Consider the following 27,340-nt stretch of genomic DNA (forward strand, 5'->3'; position numbering starts at 1 on the left):
CTTAAATTTTCACATCCATGGATGTCCTTGTTATATTTCAACTGTACTCTTTCCCATAGCCGGCCTTAGGCATAGGCCAACTAGGCAGCTGCCTAGGGTGCTGCTCTAGCAGGAGCACTTTTCCAGTATTCTTTTGGTGTAGGTAGACCAGGATGGGGGCACCGGGTGGTGTGGGGGAGCACTGTGGAGCCCATTGGTCTAGGGCACCAGTTGACCTAAGGCTGCTCCTGTCTTTCCAGTTTACTCATGCCTGTTTCTTATAAGGTTTCCATATTGTTATTCCATACTCAAGTTTCTGTCTTATGTAATAAACAAAGAATGACTTCATCATTTCTGATTTCCTGGACTGTATAAATCTTTTTATACAACCTATGGTTCTATAACTATCATTAACCAATTAGTTGATATAATTAGAAAAACTCAAAGCTAGATCTACCAGATACCCAGGTCCTTAAATGAATCTACAGTTTCAATCACTGTATGCTGTATTAAATATTCACCTTTCAATTTATGCCTCCTATATCTCATAAGCTTAGTTTTTTATGTATTTATCAACATATCATTCTCCTGTGCCCTAATGGTCAATTTAGTCACGTTCTTTTGCAGACATGCATTATCTGTAACACATGTAATCAGTCTCCCCAATTTACAGTCATCTGCATATAGACTATAGAACATCTCAGATGAAAAAGTTAGGTCTGAAACATACAATCTAATCAAATATGGGCCTAGGACAGAGCCCTGTGTAAATGAAATTCATTTATTGATATTAAAGTTAGTAATTCTTTCCAATTTGCAGAGTAATTTGGAGTTATCCAATCTGAGATTGTTTAAGATATTGATGCTTTTATATATGTTTCTATATCAGGAAAGTTTAATCCTTCATTTCCATGGTCTGATATGATGTATTAAAGCTATTCTGTTTCTTTTGGGAAAACATAAAAATGTTATTAGGCATGAATTTATTTCTTTAAGTATATTCCTTTCTGGTAACAGTTGTATTGCCAAGGCTATATATAGAATTTTGGGCAGTAAAATATTTTTTATTAACTGTAGTCTATCTTCAAATCTTAATATTATTTTGTCCCATTTTCCACAGAGATTTTAATTGTGTTAATATTATTGTAGTTTTTTGAGACAAATTCATTATTATCCTTGCATAACTCGATTCCTAGATATTTAAGGTAGATTTTTGTTTCCCTATGATGTGATTCCCCCTTAGTCTGCAATTCTTTCTATTTAAAAATAAAAATTTTGATTTTGATTTTGATTTATTGAACTGGAGTCCTGAATTCATGTGAAATTTGTGCATTTTAATTATCAGTGCATCCCTCTTCCCCCATTTTCTGCACATAAGGATTTTCATATCTGTCATTTCTTATTATAAAATGAGTGAAATTAGAGGTTTAAAACAACAAATTCACTTATTGTGATTAATGATTACAAGTTCCCTTTCCATATTCGTAAATTGCCATTTTATGGCATGTACTGAAAGTTTTTAGATTTAAATGGCAACATTCTATTTTGTATAATCAGCAAAGATTAAAGTGAGTGATTATTGACAATTTAATACTATTTGTTCAGAATGTGATTGTTACATTCTGTGACATTCCTAGTTCAGGCTTCTATTGTTTCCCTTGAACAACTTTGTCAGTTTGATGTCATGTATAAAACATTAGTTACCTTGGTAACAGTTTAAGTATTATGTATGGTCAAAATGGGTTACAAAATCCAGAATTCAAGTTAAAGCAATTATATGACTTGTTATGCACATTTACTTATATGAGAAAAATCATCATGCTTCCCCTTGATGTTCAATATAGTGTATGTCATTTATGACAAGACAGTAGTGTTATTATACACAAGCCTGTGTTATTAAATCCTGTCTTTAATATCTAAATTCAGCAGACTGCTTCATCTTACATGACGATTATATATTTTATGTCTAGATTTACTAAAATCATACATTACATAACTATTGTGTGTGTTTTTTTAGCTGTTGCTTAGTTATTTGAGAGACCACAAGCTGTAATGCTTATTCTTATTATTAGCTCATTTCAAGCATGTTTATACAGTCTATAGACTTTAAATTATGAGACCCTTCTAATTTCTTATTTGTTATATTTCCATCCTTACATACACACATATCAGTACTTCAAGCACGGGCAACAATGCCCATCCACATTTGCCAGAATACCATTCACTAGTTCATGTGGTATATTTCCAGGCAGTTCTTAAAATATTCAAACCAATATTTGTCCTGTTCCATTTTACCAGCCTGTTCCATGCAGTGGCCACTGTCTCAGTGAACCACTCAACACACCTTCCATTCCCACAGATATTTCCACAAAAGAAATCTGATGACTCTCTAGCACTTCCTGGCAACCCAAACACCCCTAGAATCAGCTATCCCCATATGCCCAACACGTCCGAGCAAGCTCACCTCCCAGACCACTGCAAAGGGTACTGCACAAGACCAAGTGCTCTTAGTCTTTCACAATAACTCAGACTTCCACTCTTATGTAAGTCCTTAATGTGTTTGGACCAAAATACATTTTAAATATAAAATTGCGCTTATTATTTATTTATTTTTTTATTTTTTTTATCAATAATTATCTTAATAAGCTATAAGCTAAACAAAGTGTTGGGAGACAATCAATATGTGTACATGTTGTTTAAAACAGCCCTTTTATTATATTTTTTAAACCAAAGACTTCATTGCCGAGAATCATCTCTGGGGCTCCTCAGAGCCGTTAAGCATTATCGTTACTCTGTCTCCATTACCATAGCAACCTGGGATTGTCTGTTTCTGTTAGTGTGTCTGTGTACTGCATACCAGGGGCTTGTGATGCACCTGAAGTAAAGCTTCACTTCAAGCCTAAATTCCCTCCATTTCAATGAGGCAGCAGACAGGAAAAGAACGGAGAGCAAACAGATAAAAAAAAAACCTCCCAACAAGCTGCCACAACAAGAGATAACACACTCTTCCAGCCTTCCCACTTCTCACTCAGCAGAAGTATAAACAAACTGTTCTCTGCCAAAATATCCCAAATCACAGTTTTATCCACCCCCTTTCCCCTTGATCCAGGCTGAAACACCAAATGTCTCTTCCTAATACACAATGATCAGTAAACCTCGATCACAAGCCATAACACACAGCTTCCCAGAGATAAAAATGGCAACATACAACAGCTACTAGACACATCTGCAGCCACACACGCCATGTCAGGCTTAATCAAACAGCACTTCAAGCTATGATACCTGCCATAATTGATATTAACTATGTTTAGATAGAATAATAATGACATTTGTACTAACTGCCAGACACGGCTGCATCCACACACATCATATCAGGATTAATCAAACAGCACTCATAGCTGTGATACCTGCCATAATTGATAGTAACTATATTTAGACAGAATAATGATGACATTTGTACTAAGAGCTTGCTACTATTATTTAACCAGAATATACATGATATTTCTAAATCATACTTTAACTGAAGAAGGCATTAGTCTCCATGACAGCATTTTTTATTCAAAACACTACTGTTACTGCTATTATATATGATGATAATTTGTTACATTTGAGTCTGAACTCTGATGAATGGTACCTTGTTGAATTAGTTAATTAATTACTTAAATTATTATAAGTAAAAACAATGAAAAATGAACAAGATAAGTATTTCTTGAGTTCAAGTGGGGGAATAGAAACTTGTATGTTTGTATTATATTTTGCTTTGTTTGGCTTATATATAATGTAAATAGTAATCCATCTTGACCTACCTTTGTTTGTGAAGAATTATTGGACTTTTTGAACATTCTGAATAAATCATTACTGTTTCTCAGTTGTTTAAGAAACCCTCCTTCTTTTAAATAAAAACAGATGACAAGTGATGTACCATATCAGTTGATACTTTGAGAGATGTAGTTGTAGGAGTTATTTATTTGGGACGGCTATCTTGGAATAAGTTTTTTTCTTCTTTCTAGCATCAGCCCATGGATTTGTTTCTTTTATTCTTTTAAGAGTAGGGGCCAACCATTCCATTTCTTCTGGGACAGACACTATGTTGCTGTTTTTAATGAATGTAGTAGCTTCTTCTAAGTCATTAAACGTTCTCATCTCATTGGCAAAAAGTATTTTTATCTTGGCTGGAAAGGCCAGCTGTGCTTTAATGTTGTTTTGTTTCAACAGTTTTATTATTGTCCAGACTTTTTTCCTTTGTTCTAGTATTCTGGAAGAATAATCATTGACAAACCTTATCAGGCTTTGATTGTATTTTAAGGGTGATTTTCTCCAATCTTGATTGTATCTAGTAAGCAATCTACCTTCTGTCTGCCTTTTGGTAAGACTGATCTGTTCAAATCAAAAACTAAAGCCGTCTCATTCAAAGGGAAGTCTTGAGTATACTAATTAGGTCTACTTTGAAATGACATATTGCCATTTCAGAGAGCCCAGTTTCCAGGACATTTTATCAAATGACAGTGGAACAAACAATGAGGAACATGCTTGATTTACGAGCTCTCTTTAATCTGATTTAGTACAGTCTTCGTGTTAGCATGTTTAGAAATGGAGGTGTGGAAGGTAAACCACCCCACCAGGCTGTGCAAGGTGCTCAACCCCATTGCATAAATATTTAGTAAGAAGGTATTTATTAGTGTCTTGGTGGTGCAGTGGGCAGCAGAATGGTGACAGTCTGGTAGATGGTCACTGTAAGTTTGTCAGACTTCTTTATTCCATCATATATAAAGTATGCACACAAACAATTCTCCTTTCTTCTCACTTAAAATCGTCTGCTAATGGTCATTCTGTTCTTTTCATTTTATTATTTACCCTGCTATTTTCAGTCTGTTGCCTGGATGTGTGAACTGTTCTTTTGCATTCCATTTACATTCAAGTATCTGATGATAAAAGGCTGTGGCATTGAAAATGATATTACTGATTCTAATATTTTTACCACCTTACAATTTAGTTACGGCTCTGTTTGCTTTATGCCACGTCTGTTTTTTTTTCATTTCTTTTAACTCTGGTATTTGTTTTCTTTTTTATTTGATTGTAGATATTTACAATTATGCATGTGGTTCAAAATAATTTTGGTGTATTGACTTTAATGTACACTTTGTCTTAGTACTTTACTGTTATTAAGCATTTTGGAAACGGCCTTTAAACTATAAATGAGACTGTATAATAAGGGTGAAACAGTTTTTTGTATTTCTTTTGCAGAGACATATAGTAGACACATTTTTTGGGTATGATGAAGAATCCATGGATTCAGAAACATCATCTGTAGCCTCATTTCGCACTGACAGAACACCAGCAACTCCAGATGATGACCTGGATGAGGTAAGACAAACCAATAAGAAAAGATATGTGTATATATATATATATATATATATATATATATATATATATATATGATGGATTAAAAGTTATGTACATGGTATTATCTGCTAAATCGAAACAAGATGCCAACTGCTTCCAATGACCTTGATGAGGTGAAGCGAACTGTTAGGTCAGCAGATACAGTTAAAACTTATACACATTCTGTTACTAGCTAAAATTAAAACACTACTAACTCATGAAGATAACCTAAATTACATCAGATGTCCCAATAAATAAATAACTTGCTATGGATAACATTTATGATATTCCTAACTAAATTTAATGATGTATTTTGTGTGATGTAGATATATTATCATAGATGGACTTTCATTCATACTATGAAAATGCTAAATCATAACTGAGAAGTACCAGAATAATACATGTAAAACATCTTTCAAAGTTATGTATGCAGTCCTGCCACCCATGTTAATATGTTCTAGATTGGTGATGTTGATCATGAATATCACTATATTCTGTTATGGTATAATACATTTGAAGATCTCCTTAATAAGATGTCATGCAATTAACAGAGCAGAAAGTGTTCCGTGAACCATGAGGAAATGTTTCACGGATTCTTCTAGGCAGCAGCCACTAACGTGTCCATACAAGCTTGACTCATTTTTTTTTTTTTTTGCTCTGGGATAACCAGGGTACACCTTCTCATCCACAACTTGCATATACCATTATAAGTAAAATGTTATGTGCAGCAAACACACTACTAGGGCTTGTCTTGCTTTCTGTAGCACTCACTGAACAGGGGTCTCCATTTCTGTTTGGTCCCTGCCAGTTAACAGTTGTTAGTGTAAATCCTGACAACAGATACAATTCCACATTTTCAGAAATGTGCAAGTGATGAATGCATTATTTTGCATAGTAGACCAACATAGTTTCTGTCTAAGCAGAATATGTCAAAGAAAACAACAGCAATCCAGTACAAACTACAGGTTATGGTACTCACTGGCTAATAAAGCGGTTTGTCTGGGGCAGAGGACATTTCATTCATTCTGTTGTTGCTGTGCAGTAGCACATGTGGTATTCCAATGATACAAAACTACAGCTAAACATTCTTAGTGTAATAAATCGCATTTTAATTTATTAAAATGTGCTCTACCCTAACTTCCACCTGCTTCCTTTTCTTAATTGGACTGATTCACAACTGTCTTGACCTTTCATTGTAAATATATAAAAATGACTGCTGGAACAGAATCCTCCAAGTCAAAAAATTAGTGTGAATCACTGATTGTAATTTTTTATAGCAATATAAATAACACTAATACCAGTAAAATTGCACATTTGCTACTGGTTGCAGAAGATCCAAAGAAAGTAGGTTTTATTACTGTATCATTTCCTTTCTACTGATTGCAAGATATCATTCTGGTATGTGAATGAGTCAGTGTGTGTGTGTGTGTGTGTGTGTGTGTGTGTGTGTGTGTGTGTGTGTGTGTGTGTGTGTGTGTGTGTTGCTCTGATGGTAGGTGAGAATATGCCACATGCTCCATCACACCAGGTGACCGAGAATTTATATATTTTTAAATATAACACACTTATTTGCATATATAGAGTAAATAACAAGAGTCCAGCTCAACTATTGTTACATGTATTTTCAAGATATTAACATTATCCCAGAAATATTTCCCTTAAATTCTGTAGTCTGTCCATGAGATTTCATTTTATAAAAATGACATTTATCATTTGTATTTCCAGATGTACCTAACTGATGATATTCTAATGAGTGTCTTAAGTCACATTGCACCTAAAGCATATATTTGACCTGTCTCATGAAAAATGTTTATAAGCTACATAATCATTAACGCAAAGCTATTGTGTACACTTCACTTTTCTGCAGGAGTAATACCAGATAGTAATTTATCATCTTATACTTTGCCTAATATATCTTATTATAAACTCAGCTCCTTTCTCTTGCACAATTCTTTAAAGTGAAATCCAAAATGTGTGTGCATGTGTGTCTTTTTTACCTCTTGGCAGTCTTCTGTGACACAAAATATTCCATTTATGGATTCTTGCTTTTGGCTGGCATTATAACAAGTCCAATCATTTCATATAATCCTAACAAACCTTCAGGTGGATGCTTATTCAGGTTTTCCTTTGCAGTTTTACATGTTCAAAATATCATGTGATTTTTCCACCATTCTTTATTTTTTTTGCACCCTCTCAAGGCTTTACCCAATGACCTTACTGCTGTTACCGACACTCAATCAGCTCATTCATTTCAGGGACATGGAAAAAGGGTAATCCTAGGCTGAGTGAACGTCCTACAGCCTATTTGTTCCTGTCTGGGAATCCTAGTCAGCACTTCCTTTCTATAGTGAAAGAAAGGCAGTCGGGACCAGCTGACTGGTCCTGGTAGATGGCCTACACTCTTCCCATGGAGAGAACACACCCTCCCCTCAGCTGTTCTTCGGAGTTTGCTGCTTTTCTTTCCAAAGGGCAAGTATGTCTCCACATGCTGAGTTCACCTGAGTTTCACCAGTGTTAAAAACCATAATGACATGGACTCAGCTGACTCAAACTACACTGAATAACATCTAGTGCTCTAGTTGTGGCAAGACACACCCACCTCCCTTAAGTTAGAGTGGGACAAGCTGGTAACAGCCTCTCACCCCCATCCCCTGTCAGCTCCCACTGGTGCCTGGGTTACCACTCACCTGTGAAATAGTAAGGGTTTTTTCCCTCTACACCATGGAGATGGCTTCCAGTCTTTGAGCCATTGAACAGTGACACACACACACTATACCCATCCCTGTTCAATACGGATTTCTTAGCTGTCCTCACTATACCATCAATTCCTACAGATGCCTGATGACTCACCATAGATTTCAATCCTACATGTCCCCTCTCTTGTCCCTCATCCAATGCAGAGTTAACCTTATTCATACTGTTTCTGTTATTTGCATGTGACAGTTCTACTCAAATATTTTTCAAATGTACCATACTCACATGATGTTTGGAAGTGTGAAAGCATCAGTCATCTCCTGCCTCCTTGACATTCAGTAGGACTAAAATAAGAAGCTAAGAAAATGTAAAATCCATACCTCTCACTGTGGTTTCCATGTGCTCTGCAATAAAAAAAATGAAGTAAAATCTTCCCCATAAACACACTTAGCAACATTTGGCAGAAGAAAAGTTTTTGGATAGCCTCCAAGAATTTGATCAGCTTAATTTGTATCTTCTTTGAGATTGCCTTCGATAATAGTGCATAATTTCCATTAAGATAAAATAAAATCCCAGAATCATTAACGTTACAGGATATTCACCACTTTCTCAAAACAACCATCTAAGCTTCATTGTTCACCTGTGATTATATCCATTGATGTTTCCATCAGAAGCAAAGTCAAACACAAACCGTCTGTTTTACCTCACTCTTCATTCTCATTTCATAAGTCATGACCTTTGTACCTTTGACCTTAGTAAAGCATGATTACATTATTCAAAAGCTGTCATACAATAAGCAGTTAGAGATGTCAGCCTGGTAGATCCAAACCTTTAATCTGGTATCATTAATAATGTTATGGCGTCTAATATGCAGTTTTTCTAACTTATTAATTAATCCTATGCTGCATATGTGACAGTCCTCAGTCTTATCTTGGTAGAAATAAAATGGCTGAAATGAAAGAGATGTATACATCCCACCAGCTGCCACAAAAGAATAATATGTGATGAACAGGTGTCATCCACGGCTAAGAAACAAACCTGACAAGCAGAGGTATAGTGTCTCAGTCCACAACACTGCAAGCTGATTAATATACAAGGAGAAAACTTGGCCTTAAAGGCATGTAGTAAATGTGCAAAGCTGCCATAGGTAATAGCCAAAATTAAGTGTTATGCTGCTTGGCTGCAAACCAAAATCATAATCCATAGATGCCAAGTATTTCACCCACCTATGTCTGATCTAATAGCCTTCCTGTGCAATCTTACCAAAAGTAATTGAAATTAATTCAGAATTACTTTGCACACAAGCATAGATGCTCAATATTTTCCATAAATGAGGGGTAAAAAGGGTAACTCTTTAGCACCAAAACCAGGTCTTCCACTTTCTGATAACAGTAACGCCAGCCAGACAATCCTGACAATGTAAGAATACAGATTACTGCTTAATCATAAAATAAAACTTTTAAATGTTTGAATTTAACTCTGAGCAGTCATGGTTTGTTAGGTGAATAACAGTAGTCAATGCACCAGATTCAATACATATGCTCTTTTACTAACAAATAAATTACCAACCATTAACCAGCTACATGCCATAAAGGGATAATGACCAGGCTATGTTGTAAATGACCCAAACCAGGCATATCCAACAATTGCAATGTAAATAGAGTTTGTTCACTTCAAGAATACACGGTGTTAGTAACATCCTATGTAGACCGCCGCAAGGCACTATCCCTTGGACCTCTCTTTTTTGGCATTTACTTCTCTGAAGTCAAGGCCAATGTCAGCGGTCTCTAGTGGACTACATTTGCAGATGACTGCAAACTAGGAGCTGTCATTGAATTCCACACTGACACAAATGTTCTCCAGGAAGGGCTGGCACAGAAAAATAACTGTTGTCAGAGCCAGGACTAAAACTAAATGCCAAGAAATGCATAATAGTATCCTTCAGGAAGTCATCCATCCCTGGTAACTATCATATTGACAACACACCACTTAGAGATGACCTAGTAATCAGTGACTTGGGGACACACATATATAATAAACTAGTCTTTAACCATCACTTGTCTACAGTAGTCAGGAAATCATTCTATGTTGTGCAACTTAAAAACAAAGGTATGGCATCTAAGTCCAAGAAAGTCATTGTTCCACTGTATTAAGCATTCATCAGTCCTATCATTGAGTACAATCCCCCTATTGGGGGATTAAACAATAATCTGGCTGTATTTTTTAGCCACATTATTCAAAATGTGTTCTCCTCACCCACCCACCCACACACACACACACACACACACACACACACACACACACACACACACACACACACACACACACACACACGCACACACACTTAGACCCACTATGCACAAATTGCACAGATAGGGGAAAAAGGTGGAGGTGTCTGAATATACATCAAATACAAACACACCTCATGGCTGGTCAAGCAGTATGATGCAGTTGAGCTTCTCCATGTACAACTCACTATAAGCAAAGTCCCATATCATATTCTTGTGAGCTATGGGTGCCCCTCTATCACCCAGGAAACCCCCACTAATTACTTAACTGAACTGGATTCACTCTCCATTTAGTCCAAAACCATATCCAAGGGGGACTTCAACTACTTCATGATAAACTGGGAATCATAAAGGACCACAAACTTGCACACCAAAGTTTCCTGGACTTTGTCAACACAAATGCCCTGGATCAGCAAGTCTGTATGCACCAACATTCTTAACCTAATCTTCACCAACATGGGGAGATCGTTGCACCCCTCCCCTGAGTATGTCATTCTGAAAGGTCAGGTCAGACAATAAACTGTTTCCTTCAAAATAAAAACAATACCTGGGACACCAGCTAACCATGGAACTTTTAGGAATTATTCCAAGCAAACTTGCTACTATTAAGTGACACCCTAGCAAAATTTCAAACCTCTGTCATGCAGAATTGTTTACAAAAACCCTTTACATTCATGTATTCAGCTGCATAGAAGCAGTAGTACCTACTTGAAATAAGCACACTACAAACTCAAAATACAAGATACCCTTGTGGAATTCCAACATCAATAAGCTGCATAACAAAAGGAAGAAGATCATGGCCAAAAAAAAAGTTCATTACCTAGCAAGGTAAGAACTTCCTCAAACTTAATAAGCAACTTGGTGGGGGGGGACTAATTAAGACAGTAAAAGCCAAAGCCAAGTATTAGATAAAAATAAAAAGTAGCCCTCAAGGCTAAGAGCAAGGACAGTTCATTCACGGTCAGCCTGGTCGATTTCTTCAAGGTCACTAAGGCAATTGAAGGCAAAATAGTGCATTCTTCTATCCTTGACCTGTCCAAAGCATTCAAAACAGTATCTAATTGTAGCATCATACACAAGCTCACAAACTTTGATATAAACCCCTACATCACCCACTGCATAGCCAGCTAGTTTGAAGACAGGAGCCAAGAAGTCAGGATAGGTGAGTCTACCTCCAAAGGTTCATTGGTTCATAGGTTAGTAGTAGGCTAACTGCCCTTATGAGCCATTGTAAGCTTAGACAATTACCCCTTGTGAGACTCATACCCTCCACCTTGTGTTTGTAAGGCAAACATCTTAACCATTAGGCCACCCAAAGAAAGGCCATTCACTAGTAGAGTCCCTCAGGGCTCAGTCCTGGGGCTACTGCTTTTTGGCATCTACTTCTCTGAAGTCAAGAATAGCATCAAAGGTCTTTGGTTGACCAAATTCAATTGCAAAATAGGTGTAGTCATAGATCCTACCAAAGACGCAAACACCTTCCAAGATGGCCTGAGACAGACTAATAACTGATGCCAGAATCACATCTACAACTCAGTGCCAAAAATATATAATAGTATTTTCAGAAAGACCGCCAGCCCTGAAAATTACTGCATTGGCAACACCCCCATATGAGTAAACCCAGTGGTCAGCGATTTGGGAATGCATGTAGACAGTGACTTGATCATTGACCATCATGTGTCTATTGTAGTAAGGAAATTCTGTGATGTGCAACTTTTAAGCAAAGGTGTGCTATCCAGTCCCAAAGATGTCATTGTTCTGTTGTACTTGGCCCTCATTAGATGAATTGAGTACAATTCCCCCTTCAGTATGCATCTTACCAGGCACATGCAACAACTGAGGCATCCACAGAGGATCCTACTCAAAAAAACATGTGGGTGTAGACTTGTCCTGCATGGGCTGCCTCAAAGTGCTGTCCTTATACTGTGTGCCCTACAGATTGCAGAAGGGTGATCTATGCCTGGAGTACAGAGCATCCTCTAATCCATACAGAGCATCCTCTAATCCATGATGGACCTGCTGCACATCTGCAAAACAAATAGCATCAGAAATACTCAATCTAGGGGCCTAAACCTCATCTGCAATATAAATAAGACATGTTAGAGGGACAGGCATGTGTCTCAGAAATTACCCTTTCTCTGCAACAGGCTTACCACCCATGTGAAGTAAGAGCTCTTCCCTCCACTTATTCAAACACAACTTGGACTAGTAGACTGGGAATCATGTCCCATCGGTCTGACTCCAGTGTCTCTATTAGAAAGAAGAAGCTGTTAAATGCTTGACCACTGCTGTCCATGCTATATATACCATCTATAAAACCTAGGGTATCAAAACCTGTCCAGTACATTTGGGAAGCATGAGCTGGCTTAAAAAGGCCTGTTAGGGTCATTAGCCTGGTAGTCACCTAAGAACCTATAAATCCTGAGACCACTAAATGATGTGTTCATAATTTAGTAGCTAGGAGAGAGAGCTGAAAATTATTTTCACTTATACTATTCTTGTTTCTTTTAGTTTTAATTCTATTCACATTTTTTGTATTTTTGACCATTTATATTAAAATTACAGAGCACATGCATCAGATATAATAGTTATTTTTCCAGTAACTGTATGCTGAACTTTTGCACTCAAAGTATCAGCTTTAGTTTTAGTACGGTTCATCAGTGTTTATGAAATGTATCTTACTTCAATGATAATAACACAGTTATCAGTCTTCTCACTCATTATGTTTTAAGATGTTTCTGCTTGCTTTCTAGGAAGTGTATTTTTGCTTCACCAGTTTACAAGTACCTAGAACAGCAATTCATACAAGTTAAGCAGATGCTATATAGGAAATTTTAATTGTACTGCCTAACGTTGTCCATGGGGATCCATCGTAGAAGTCATTCACCTTCAGTTATATATAAAATACAGAATTTTCAGTGAGATACAAGTTTATTTACTTTTAAAATGTACTAGCTTTCCTTAACAGTTTCCCTTGTCATGTCTGCCCCAGTTTCTCCCTACTTTTTTTGCATTCCCCTCGGAACTCCATTAGCGAAACACTAGCATGGTTATTCTTTTACCTTCCAGAAAACTGATGATTAGTTTTCTATAATTTTAGTCTTTCTTGTCTAGTTTTTACCGACATTACTTCTACTAGAAATACACTGCACTCCCAGCTACTCTCTCTTCTGTTAGTGTCTTGATGTTTTTCCTCTTTTCCCTGAATTTAATCACATATTTTATATTTCTCTCATTCCCTTTCCTAGTGTTGCTTCTTGTTCTCATTCGGCTTTAATATAAAGCTTGATGCAGTGCCATACTTTCCTCTCTCCTTTCTGTTTCTATTTATCTTGTCCAGGATTTTAAGCAACTTGGATGGTAAGAACTGGAATATACAGAGGATTTTCTTACCATCACATGTTGTAGGCATATGGTGCAAACTCCTTGCTTGTATGTAAAACATTCATATAGTTTCTGTGTCCTTAAGACTTCACAGTTGCTTCTGCCAAGATAACATTCTTTTGTATTTAGTATGTTCCAAGAGGATTGAGTATATGATTCTATATATGCTTTCCAGCTATCATGATGATATCCTTGTTAGGTGATATTGATGGAAACACATGCCCTTCCAACATATAACCCATTTCATTCCATTCCAATCTGTCAATAAATCATCAATTCACCATTACATCAAACAGGACAAAAATATTAGAAATTCTGTTTTTGCTGGGGGGTTATCCTCTATTTTATCAAATAAGCTTTAATATTACTGATAACTTTAATGACATTACATGAGGTCATATTGTACACCTGAATTAGAGGCTTACCTCTTGATTTTAAATGGAGTTCTTACTATAAGAAAAGTGACAATAAAACTGTATTAAAGTCTTAGAACTCATCCTGAAAGGTGCAGTAACCATAAATAATAACATCCATCCATAAATACTGAAAATGTCAGTCAGTGCTTTTGCCATTCTTCTAATATTTATCTTTAATTTCCTTCTCTCTCTCACTCATTGTCCATAAGTATGATACAGAAGGTGTGGAAAACTGTTATCATATTCCGTCTTTTTGTTGCAGTGTCCCATCACCAAATCTCCCTTGGATTTTTATCCTTTTAAATTTAATCATTTTGACCAATGAACATAAAATTTGATATTCACCCAAATTTTAGAGTTACCACTGAGTATGATGTTATACCCAACCATCTACATTAATTCAAAAGGAACACTATACTGCTGTCATTTAACTGTCTGTTATGTTCACAGTCTTCTCCAGCAATGGCATAGGTCATCTTGTGGGCCTTGTGCATGTTTCTGATATTGTTCACTCTCCTCTATTTAAGACTTAGCTGTTTAAATCAGAGTTTTGATGAAGGACCCTTAACAAACATAACATTGGAGGTTAATTAACAATACTTTTAATACACATGCCACTACTAAATTACATTTTCCTGGAAATCAGTATTTGTTTCAAATATGTCATCATTATACATTAATAATATGGCACTGGAGTAGCCAGATATCAATTTTCTATGATATTCTGATGAAGTATTCCTATTATGGTCAAGCATATCTACTTTATAAATTCAGGATTTCCTTCAGTCTATCTTCTATAAGGTTGGGAGCACGTTCTATAAAATTATGATAGTCAATGTAAATTAGATCAATTCTGTGGTATTTTGTACATCCCGTAAATTTGCAAATTTGTTTCTACATCTTGTGTCTGTGTGTATACCAGTACAGCAAATACAAATGAAGTACCTGAATATTTAATTCAATCCCAACATGATCTTTATGTATTATACACCTTGGGTCAAGAACAAAATGCATATGTAACTACATTGGTCTTCATGGACATGGAATTTATTTTTCGAGATGTCTGTATAACTATAAGGACAAACGTCATCAACCACAGCAGCACCAGTAATTCCCTTTTTACCATTTTATATAGGGTTGGGGTTTGCATCTGCTATCTCTACCTCTCTATATTCAGTGCTACTCTCCTACCTTTTTTGGCAGTCATAACCAGATGACACAAGTCTTGTCTCATGCAGTTCATCTCCTGTTGCCTTCTTTCTATCTCCACAAATCTATTGTGCCAGATAATCTTCTACTTTCCTGTGTGTGGGACCAAACCACCATAATCTGCCCCCCTTTCTCTTCTCTGCAGCTGGGGTTACTTTGACTTCGGCTTTGATGTCCTCATTTCTTTATCTTTTCCACAGCTACCTTGCTTTCACTGCTCAGGTTTCTATGCCATACAGAAGTACTGGTTGCACCACTGTTTTGTACACTTTACTTTTCAGATTCTTTGGCACTCCTCTCTTCTACATCACCCCCATACTTTTTATCAGTTGGCTGCAGTATCTCTGACATTCCCCTTTTTCTCAGCGACATGCCCAAATACCTGAACACATTAAACGTTTGCTTTATTTTTACTTCTTTCTCAGTCTGTCAGTCCATCCAATTTTTCTCACTTGTTACCATGACTACTGTATTGCCTGTGCTCAGAATTACACTGAGAGTTATGGAACAATGAACATATTTATTTCCTTTACTTGCATGGGGTACCTTAACATGCAGAACACTTGTAAATTCCCTTGGGAAAATGTAAGGAGGCAGTTCATTGCCAAATGATATGGAGAACCATTGCTTATTTTGCCAGTGCAGACTGACTCATCATATTTGAGACACTTTACTATTGGATTCATTTCTACATATATCTGTTTAGCATTGTCACTTCCCATTGGTCAGTGACAAAGAATTCATTCTTTGCCACAGATGTTGCCACAGGCCTCAGAAAATAAATACTTTCCTGTTGTTATGCAACAACTTCTTTTTGTCTACAAGTGAAAAGGCATTTTCATATATGGGTCCTCCTATCTTAACCTCTCCCATCTGCAAAACATCACACTTCTACCCATTAACTTAAAGTTCCGTAGCATCTCAGCAGGTTATCTATCAACAAGACCTTTAATAAAACATTATCTTTTCGTTCCTCTATGGCATGTCATTATATATTGCAAAGTGTTTTGTTGTATTATTTTAGCCCTGCACTTTAATATGAACAGCAAAAGACCCATAACCTTAACTTTTCTTGTATATTTCTTCATTAGTACCTTATTTTATCTCTGCATCTTCTCTCTTCATACTCCATATTTGAATTTTCTAAGTGTCTGCCCTTTCTGCTCCATTTCTCCCTGAACAGAAATTTATATTCTTTTAAAATTCAAAACTATTAAAAGTCATTTCTGAGCATTGAAAGTCAAATGGGGAAGGTATCTAGCTCCCTGCTGAATAATTAGTTATGAGTGTAAGGGGCAATTATTCTTGCATGGATGGATATAACAGCAAAACATACATAAAGCAATTACAGAAAAGTTATTTTGGCTTTGTGGATTCAGAATTGGAGTTTTCATAGTCCTAACCATTATCAAGCTATAACGAGACCCACACTATGCCTCTAGTATTGATATTTATTTTTATTTATTTATTTAACATTTGTTTACTGGGAAAGTCTGACTTGGAGCAAAGCCAGTTTTCAGTGGAGACCCGGGGAGAAACGCTTCTGTGATTCGCAGTTTTAAAGGTAAACCTTCACCACCAATGATGTACAATGATCATGGTGTTATAAAGGTTAATTTTCTGCTAGATAATTCTGCAAACTGAAATCTAAACCAATGTACTAAAGATTATAACATAATATGGAAGCAAAACAGTCACTATGTAAAACTAATTGGGGTGATGTATTCATTGGAAAAGACTCAGAATGTGAAAAGTTTTGAAAGAAAAATTGTTTGAATGGAGAAAAAACGTTTAATATCAGGATCTAGGCATACAGCATTAGGAGGATATATTTGCAAAAGAACAAGATACTTGATTATGGTGAGAGACAAAAAATGCAGGAAATAGAAAAAAGGTCAAACTACAACTTTGAAAACTAAAACAAACAGACTGGATTGAGAGATTAAACATAATATGGGACAAGATCAAGAAAAATGTAAAGAAAAATTTATATAAACATATTGAGCATAATAGCAAACCATTTTATAGATACATAAGATGTAGAAGGAGTAAAAACATCCAAACTGATAAAATGTGTAGATTCCAAAATTTTTTCTCAGACACAACCAATTATGGACATATTTGCAAAATCTTATGCAAAGCAGTTTGGCTCCACACAGGGGGTGATAAATTGTTCTAGTGACATCAGGTAACCTCAGATACTGAGATAAAATTAGATTAAATTGAAAAAGAACTATGCAAACTGAATCCAAACAAAGCACAGGGAGGAAAACAAAGAAACAAGTGGAATTCCGGTACTGGAAGGAACAAGACTAACAACAACAGACATAACAGTACAGGGAGGAGACAGAATTAGTAATAATGACCTGTGAACACTTCCGCAAGAACTTACCTTGCCATTATATTTATTATTTACTAGGTCATATAAATATGGGGAGATTCCTCAGGATTGGAGATAGGCACTTATCAGACCTGTCTTTAAGAAAAAGGGGAGATGGATAAACCCAGAGTCATACAGACCCTTAAGTTTTGTTTGTGTCTTTCGGTTTTTCCCGGTTAGGGGTCGCCACAGAGGAACTCCGGTCCGCTCATGATTGGTAGTTGATTTTTAGGTGCCGAGTTACCAACCCTGACGCACAACCTTCAACGAAGGTATGCCCATTCACGCATATCTCCACGCAGAAGACGCTCTAGCTGAGAATCGAACCGGACAGCATCTTACTGTGAGTCGACAATGCTACCGCAGCACCACCACCGCGGGTATACAGACCCTTAAGCTTAATTTCATGTTATGTAAAAATAATGGAGAGGGTAATATTGGATAAGTTATTGTTAGAATTAGAAAGTTTGGACTTGAAACCATGTATCAGCATATATATGTTGAAAATAGATCTATTACGACCTGTAACATGATGTTCCATAACAATATTATAACAATTATGAATGAAAAATTGTGCTGTGAAATGATTTATATAGATTTTACTTCAGCATTTTGGCAGGGTCATACACAAAATGCTTGCAAATAAATTACAACAACTAGGTACTCTTGATAAGATGGATAGCTGCATGGCTTACAGATAGGACATGGCAAGTATCATACAGCAACTGGACAGTTGAAATTCTAGGTTACACTCAGGGTTGTCTCCACAGGGATCTGTTGTAAGCCTATACTTATTTAGAGTGTATCTTTCAGGTCTATATAAGTGAGATGTTCTGCAGTCTTTACGCAGATGACATGAAATTGGGTAATCAGATTACATGTGTTACAGATAGGACATGCCTGCAAAAGAACTTGCCTAAATTGACCATTTGGGCACAGGAGAATAATATGCTGATAAACACATCATAAACAAAGCATATGAGATTTAGGAGTGTAAAACTAATTGGGGTGAATATTTAATACGGCACACAATGATTGAAACTGTAGGTTTATTTAAGAGCCTAGGTATATGGGTAGATTTAGTTTTGAGTTTTTCTAATCATATAAACTAACTGGTTAATGATAGTTAAGGAACTACAGTTGCATAAAAAGATCTATAAAGTCCAGGAAATCAGAAATGATGAAGTCATTATTTGTTAGTTACATCAGACCCACACAAGTATGGGTAAACTGGAAAGAGTACAGCAGAAATATACTGAGGGCATCTATGGATGTGAACATTTAAGTTATTAGGAAAGACTAAAGTATCTGAACTTGTACAGTGTATCTTATAGATATCTAATAGGAGATCTTATTCAGGTATATATGGCATTTAGAAACAGCTACCTCTGGGAATGTTTGGAGTTATCAAAAAGTACTAGAGAATCATCAGACTACCTATGTAGAAGATTCTATAGGAATGAGAAGTGTACTAATTGGTTCTCTGACAGAGTAGTTGATGCATGGAGCAGACTACCAAATTACATTAAAGCAAGTACTAGTTTAGATATATTTAAGAACAGCCTGGGCACTTACTATGTGAACAACTGTTTGGTATATTAGCAGGTTACAGAATGGTATTAATGCCTGTGATTAAAATATTTGTATGTGTGTGTATGTATGTAATTGTAACTTAATGCTGAACGTATACTTTCATAAACATTGTTTAACATATTTAGGGAAATAATTATTATTGAATTATCTACACTTAGGTTAAGATGCTCTTTTCCTGTATACCGTTTTCTTAAGTAAGTGGATAGAATAATATAATATAGTCTAGAATGCTACATATTACTGTCTCTGGGTATGCACCTTAATGGGTCACTTTATTGTTCCTGTTGATGCTAATATTAATGTTCTAGCCTTACTGAACTCACTTTGTTTTACAGTTTGTTTAATACAGAACCTGTTTCCAAAGGCTGTTGAGAAGTTCCCTTGGCTCACACGCTTTCCATGCAAAGAGATAGCAAACAAAGAAACAACAATTTTCCTGCTGATCTATTTTTGTTTGTTTTGAAGGGCTTGGCAGCAGAAGAATCAGAACTGCGATTTCGACAGCTGACCAAAGAGTATCAGGCACTTCAGCGGGCATATGCACTGTTACAGGAACACACAGGGAGCATTCTGGATGCAGAACGAGAAGCAAAGGTGAGATACTAACTCATTCCATCCAAGTGATGCCTCCAGATGCATCTGCAGTTACCTCCTATTGACGCTTCCAGGTGTCAAATATTGCTTGTTCATATTTGCATCAATAATTCCAAAACCATGCCATGTACAAGTTTTTAAAAGATTTTGTCTTAAAGCTTACATAATGGCAAACTCAACTGCATTAATATTTGACCTCTCTCTAGTGTAAGTAAAGATATATTAATGGTTGTATTTATGATAATAATTTATATAGATGTAATTGTTCACTTTTTTCTAAATATCTCAACAACCAAGTAACATAGACAGAAATCCTTAGCCTCATATGAAAGCTCTTGTTAGGCTAATAAAATGCTGCTGACAGTATGTGTGTAACTTGAGTGGTTGCTGAGATATTGTAAGTTGTTTGAGAAATATTAGAGACATAATAGTTAGTGTCTACTGTGACTTATAAAATTTGGTTTAAGACATAGCACCTAAACAATGCTATCACTACAAAAAAAGTTTGTGCTGAAGAGTTTGCCATTTATACTTCTTTCGTAACCCCTATGGTTCCAGAGATATGAACATTTGTTTGAAATGTGAGCACATAATTTGATTGTCAAAAATTTAGGCTCCACCCATTGGAAGTTACAGTGCAAAGTTCTTGATCTTCTTTGGAGTGAATGAGTTAAATAAATTTATAGAAATACTTTGGAGGTGGTTCATGTACTTTGCTGAGACTTTTAAGGTTTCTTAAGCTACTCACATAAAGATCAATAACAAAATAATAAGATTATCTATTTGCTAACACCTTAGAAAGTGTTCAGAACCCAAAAATGGAAATTTTTCAAACACCAAATAGATGTAATCTATGTACTTTGAGAATATATTATTTTTTGATGTCTTGCATTACCTAATTTTTTAATGTAGTTGTTTTCCTTTTTTCAAATTAATGTAATGTACTTAGTTCAGTGCCGTTCAAATCCTCAAATCATAAGGAACATACAAACCAACTCTTCTCCTCTTTCTCAAAAAGGGATTGCAGTTATCATTTGGCATATTTCACCACCTCCCCTTGTCTTTAAATTATTCCATATTATGTTGAACAACACTGCTGAGCATCCTTCAGCTGTCTCCCCTGGGCAAATAGTTTCACCCATTTAGCACCATTTTTGTAAAATAGATTTTGTTATATGTGGCTTAGAGCAGGGGACATTTGATTTGTCAGTCAAGAAGTCTGAATACATATGGAGATACCTTGTTGGTGAATTTGGAAAAAGTTACAGAGGGACTTCAGAACTCTCAACAAACAAATTGAATGCAAAAAGAAACTCCATTTATGTGTTAGCATAACATTCTCTTGTAACTATAAAAACAGCCTAGTGTTCTGCACTACTTACTATTATGGCTGTAAGTGTCATGTTAATGAAATGCCTGTTGTACCTCAGACTATGAGTTGTTTTCCCTATTTGCCTTGACTGAAAACGGGTCATTACCCAGATACACAACTCTGCTAACAAGCAGTCAATCAATGTGCTAATCAACAGATAAACAAGTAGGCCTGCATTTACCTGTAATCCCACTTGTCCCCATCAGTTTTCTTCAGGCACAGTCCATCCATCCAGTTTACTATAAGCTCATGCCTTCATATCCTCTCTTATTTATTCCTCTTTTTATCTACTTCAGATAGTAAATTCTTGTCTTGTTCACATCTTCTCACTATGAACACCCTACAGCCCTCAAACAATCCTAGTTACCCTCTTGAACACTTTCTCTGACAGTCTTTATTTATATTTCTATAAGTGAATTCCAGACCTAGGTTCAGTACCACACATGTGGCCTACGTAATACCCTGTAAAGTAGAAGTTTCCTACAGGCTATGGGGAAGCAGATGTGCAGTGAGTTTCTTACTGCAGTCATTTACTTAAACAACCAATACATAATTTGGCCTTCACAATCTTGCAGTGGATAGAGCTTAAAGTGTACATATTTATTTATTTATTTGACATTTGTTGACCGGGTTGGTTCATCTGGGGCGAGGCTCTTTTTCAGTGGAGACCCGGTGAGAAAAGCTCCACAGTTCAAACATAATTACAAAAGTATGAAACCTAAAACCTCTAAGTGAGTCACACAAAACATAATACTGCCTAGAGGGTATATACAGTGTTAGTTAATTGCATATATTGTGGTAGTTAATAAGGAAAAATACAGTATAGAGAAAAAAAATAATACAGAAATTAAATATAAGCAGTGAGTAGAGGTTAAAGTTTAGAAGTGAGTTTTAGACATTCTACTGCTGAGCAGATTAGATGTAAAAAACTAAGGCTGGGGTTATGAGGCCCTGCACTCACATTACCTACCACAAGTAGATCAGTTTACAGGATCTCAAAAATCCATTTCAGACACAGCTTTACCCACAATGCAGAAAATATCCTTAGGTCATTTTTGAATGTCGCTAAGTCATATTTTTACAACTCATGCTGAAAAGCCCTTTGCAACTGTGGTGTACTCAGACAGTCCATGTATTACACTGGCACAGGCATCATAGCTGTCAAGTGTCCAAAATTTTGCAAAACATCCTCAGTATTGCCATATATTTACATGTAACATTTTAGATTTTTCTGAGAAATCACCAAAAATTACAGTCAATAATGCCAGTATTAGAGTTTCATACCTCTTATTGTTTAGAAAATGAATGGTGATGCAAAACCTGTTTCATTAAATTTTTAAGTGAATTAAAGTAATATTTAAAAAGCAGCCCTGATTTTGGCCACCCCCCATTATTTCTGACATTGTCCAGAATTCTTGAGCAACAATGTTGAGAATTATGACTGGCACCCTCCCACACACTTCCAGATATTCCCCCCACACTGACCGATACACTCACCCATTCACCCACACACATGTATTGAACACATGTAGTCTCTATCACATACTTATCCCCCTGCTGTGACTACTCAGGTAGACAAACACTCACAAACAGAGACACACACAGACTCATACACACAGTCACATACTCACTCCTTAACCCTGTGCCTTCACTGAATTAATCTGTACAGTGGCTTCTTCCATTGGTTTCAGTGGGTGACCATTATCTTTTGGCCTTACATTTTTCAGCTTACCATGGTAATTTATGCAGCTGAGTGATTCTCTGAAATGGTTGGCAGTGTAAATTGGTAGCTGCAGGCATTTCTGAGGAAGAGCAGATGGCTAATTAGCATTAGCTGTTCCCCCAGACCAGACCTCTCAACTGTCCCAAATAACTCAGTTTTTACTGAGTTTTGGGGTCCCAATAATGGAGTGCCATGATTCCTGAGTGGCACCCCATTATTTCTGATTTTTCGGATCTATTTTTCAAATTTTTGCGCTTTTGGAGGTGACATCATCCTGTGTACGATGACGTCAGCTTCGTCAGCATGCCTTGCATCTGTTTGAATAGGACTGCCATTTACTAAAACACCACGTATCTATTGCATTTACTTCTGCCATTTGGGCAGAACACAGTATTTACTTTTTCTTCTGCTGTTCAGGCAGAACACAGCATTTACTTTTTTCATTCAGGCAGAACACAGGATTTAAGTTTTCCATTCAGGCAGAACAGAGGATTTAAGTTTTCCATTCAGGCAGAACAGAGGATTTAAGTTTTCCATTCAGGCAGAACAGAGGACAGGATTACTTTACTTTTGCCATGCAGAGCCGGTACCATCGTTGGACTTATCTTCTAGAAGTCAGCTGCAGAGGTAGGGTGTGTGTGTCTGTGTGTGTGTGTGTGTGTGTGTGTGTGTGTGTGTGTGTGTGTGTGTGTGTGTGTGTGTATGAAATACTGAGTGAGCTTGTGACTTGTGGAAATGGGAGCCTGTGAGATGGGTAATTGTGTGACCAAGTCACAAGTGCCAGTTATGCAGAGCAAAGTGCAAGCTCATGTAAAAAAATATGTCTTTGTGTGTTTTGTTGGGCCTGGTAGCATGGATGTTGAGTACTGAGTCAGTGAAATTTGACTGCCTTCATATGCATATGTTGGTAAGGAGTAAATCAAGTTATGTGTTTAGTTGATGTGATTTTTTTTTCTGACCAGGTTATCCTTGACTTATAGATGTTAAGGTAACTAGAGATGGGCTTTCATTTTTTTGTGCTGGTGACTGATAAACAAGGCATATACTAGAAAAATGAAAGGATAGAGATAAATTAAACACATAATAAATCTGTTCATGAAAAAGTAGGGATGGGGTATGGGGACAAGGGTACTTGCAGTGGATGCCAGGAAAAGAAACGTTTTACTGAATATACAGAATGTACCAGTGGTATAAAAAAATCAAAAGTGTACAGGGTTAGCAGAGAGATCCCATTTTTAGAAGTTGTCAAGTGTAGGGACAAGATGTGAATTGCTTCACTTTCTTTATGCTTTGCATAGCTTCAGTGTGCCTGCAAAGTTATCAAAATATAGTCCTTAAGGAAGGCTACGTCAAGCTTGAAAACTATAACATGGGTCTCCAATGATAACCATACTACTATGAGTTTGAGACATGGATGTCAAGGAACTCACCACAAGAGTTGTAAGGATATCTTAATAGCTTGCACCCATGGCATGACATCTCTACAGATTACGTGCATAATTGGCAAGTATTAGGTGCCTTTAGTCAAAATGGCAATGGCTGCCTGCCATTAGAAAACACTGTTGGTGAAGTTTCTGTACACATGCTGACAGTGATCTGTGTTCTGGGAGATTTCTGTCTTCTTTGTGTTTATGCAAGTGCAGATTTGAAAAAAAAAAAGTATATATATATATATATATATATATATATATATATATATATATATATATATTGTGTGTAGAAGTAGACTGTTATCATGGAAATGTTCTGAATAGGGCAGTTTTGTTATTATTGGTGCATGCATTTTGCTTCATTGTCTACTGGAAAAATGTTCAAACAATAAATATAAAATGCAATTGTGCGTGTGCGTGGAAGTAGACTGTTATCATGGAAATGTTCTGAATAGGGCAGTTTTGTCATTGGTTCATGCATTTTTGTTTCATTGCCTACTGGAAAAATGTTTAAACAATAAATTCTAAAAAGTGTGCTGTATTATACAAGGAATATAATTTAATAAAGTCAGGAATGTGTATCAAAGAACGCATGTACGTTTCTTGTGCAAGAGACCTCTGATTTGAAAACAGCCCAAAGGTAATCTTTATTCACCACTGGCCAGATGCATTTTCTTTGGATGTGGTGTGGGTTTCAATGAATGTGAGTTTCAAGGGCAGAGAAGTTTTAATGCCAAATCTGTTTTCATTGTTAGACAACTTTTTAGCAGATATCTATTAGTGTTTGCGCATTGTGCTATAAAATGTAAAAAACTAAAATCCAAATAAGCATTGTAGAAGAAAAGCAGTATGCACACATTAGTGTTTATGGTAAATGGGGTGAAATAGCCAGGTAATGGAAGATTGGAATGGCTGCAGGGGGACTCTGGTACTATATTTTGGTTCTGTTCTTCAGTTTGTGTTTCAAAGTTGGTATCCCACAATTCCATTGGAGTGGGCGGGGTTGTTTAATTATGTACGCAAATTTTACATTAATCAGCATACAGATTTGTACCTATTTTTCATGGGCCTTGTCCAGATTTTTGATGTTTCCAGGTTGAGAGGTATACCCCAGACTGCCTCACTGTCATGTACCTTGGCTGGCAGGACTGCCTTCAACATTAATGGTCCAGCTTATGGTAGGCAGTCTCTGAACTGGAAAGCGCTACTGTGAAGGGGTAGCCACTCATATTAAGGCTTACCATATGCAGTAACGCTGTCTGAAGCACAGGGTAAATTCTGTTTACCACACTACTTTAGATTCTATTACTAAGCAGAATGCAGTTCTCTTTAAAGAATAAGGTAACTGTAATGATATCACTGCTACAGTAGGTTCATAGGTTCATAGGTTCATAGGACGATACTAGGCTATTGGTCCAGAGGCCCTTATAAGCCTAGCCAAGAATTTCACCCATATTCCCACAAAGTCAGCCCCTGTTTTCCCTGTCCAGCAGGGACAAAGGTGGCATCCTGGGGTATACTTTCTGTTTCCCATCCAGTCATCCAGGTTCCTCTTAAAGAGGGCTAGTGAGGTACTCTGCTTGACATGGAGAGGAAGTCTATTCCACAAATGTGTGAGTCATTGGGACACAAATCTAACCAACCAACAAGTTCTATTTCCATCTCTTACTGTACAGTGTGGAAGAAGTTTCCTTTTAACATCTGGTTTAAATTTGACCATAAGCAGGGGTGTATCTAGGATTTTCAAATTTGTACTCACAGCTCCCAGGCCATTGCCCCCACCAAACTACACCCAAACCATGAAGTTGCTCTCCCTCACCTCTTACATATTGTTGCCTAAGCAACACCCCATCACAATGCTACTCTTCCCCATGCCACCACTATTACATGATGAAGCAATAAAAAAAAACAGACAGTTCCCCAAATGTACATCTGTGCTTGGTTTAAAAGGACAATTAGCAGTTTCCCATTTTCATTATAGTATACTTTTTCCCCAGCACAGCTGTATCTGGACACTTACAAGTGCCCTTTAATACATTTGTACTGCAGCTTCCACATAATCTAATAAACAAGATACAGAGGACTGGGTTTTTGTAGCAGTGCTGCAGTGTGAGAAACCAGATGCCTCCCTCCACCAAGCCTACCCCAAGACTCTTCAAATGGATGCTATTTGTTCTACAATGCTGATTTCTCAGTTCACGACTCTCACTTTTCGCAGTTAATACACTAAGCTAGGAAAAGAAATAAGGAACTGATGGAGGTAAAATATTGTTATCCTATTTAAAAGGGAAATTAACCATGTTATTGTCTATTATAACATTTAGAAATGGAAAATTGCAAAGGTTATTCTTTGCAACATCATAATAAATTTAAGTTATACTGCTTAAAACCTTCATCAATTCTATATCAAAATAATCAAAGTAAATAATAAGTTTGCAATCAGAACAAATAAGCACAGAACAATATGCTGTGTTTTCTAACACCTACACTTATACAATTTGCCATTCTGTATAATAAATATACCCCAGGATTCAACAAGCTCTGCACGGTGTGTAGGAATAGTGCAAGAGCTCCTGCATGCAATATGGCCGACGAGTGATCCAGGAACGAGCTCCCGGGATGTGCATGAGCGCTCCTACACTATTCCTGCACAGACACCACTGCTGTATGCCAATTACCCCATTTGCAGATGAAAACCATGCAAATGAGGTGAATTAGTGATCCAGGAAGCAGGCAGGTGTCTGTGCAGGACTAGTGTAACCTGCAGAAATGTATTCGGTTACTAACCGAATACATTTCTGCAAATTACAAAACAGAGGCATGACAGCTCCAAAGAAAGTATGTATTCAATGGAGAAGGCATGTTAATGGCCAAATATATGGCCAATGGCATGATA

At 36.7% G+C, this 27,340-nt stretch overlaps 1 protein-coding gene across 2 annotated transcripts in view; it reads left to right on the forward strand.

The window, feature by feature from the left end:
- The window catches only part of JAKMIP2 (janus kinase and microtubule interacting protein 2), a 1,408,623-nt gene that overhangs the window by 1,073,432 nt on the left and 307,851 nt on the right, over positions 1–27,340 (forward strand). For both annotated transcript variants that reach the window (XM_044069136.1, XM_044069137.1), the window contains exons 11-12: positions 5,224–5,343; positions 19,791–19,919. In XM_044069136.1, the coding sequence (XP_043925071.1) occupies positions 5,224–5,343; positions 19,791–19,919 (249 nt within the window). The remainder of the gene's footprint in view (positions 1–5,223; positions 5,344–19,790; positions 19,920–27,340) is intronic.

Source organism: Protopterus annectens, chromosome 4.part0 (genome assembly GCF_019279795.1).
Source record: "Protopterus annectens isolate FY-2018-M chromosome 4.part0, PAN1.0, whole genome shotgun sequence".
Classification (NCBI taxonomy): Eukaryota; Metazoa; Chordata; order Ceratodontiformes; family Protopteridae; genus Protopterus; species Protopterus annectens.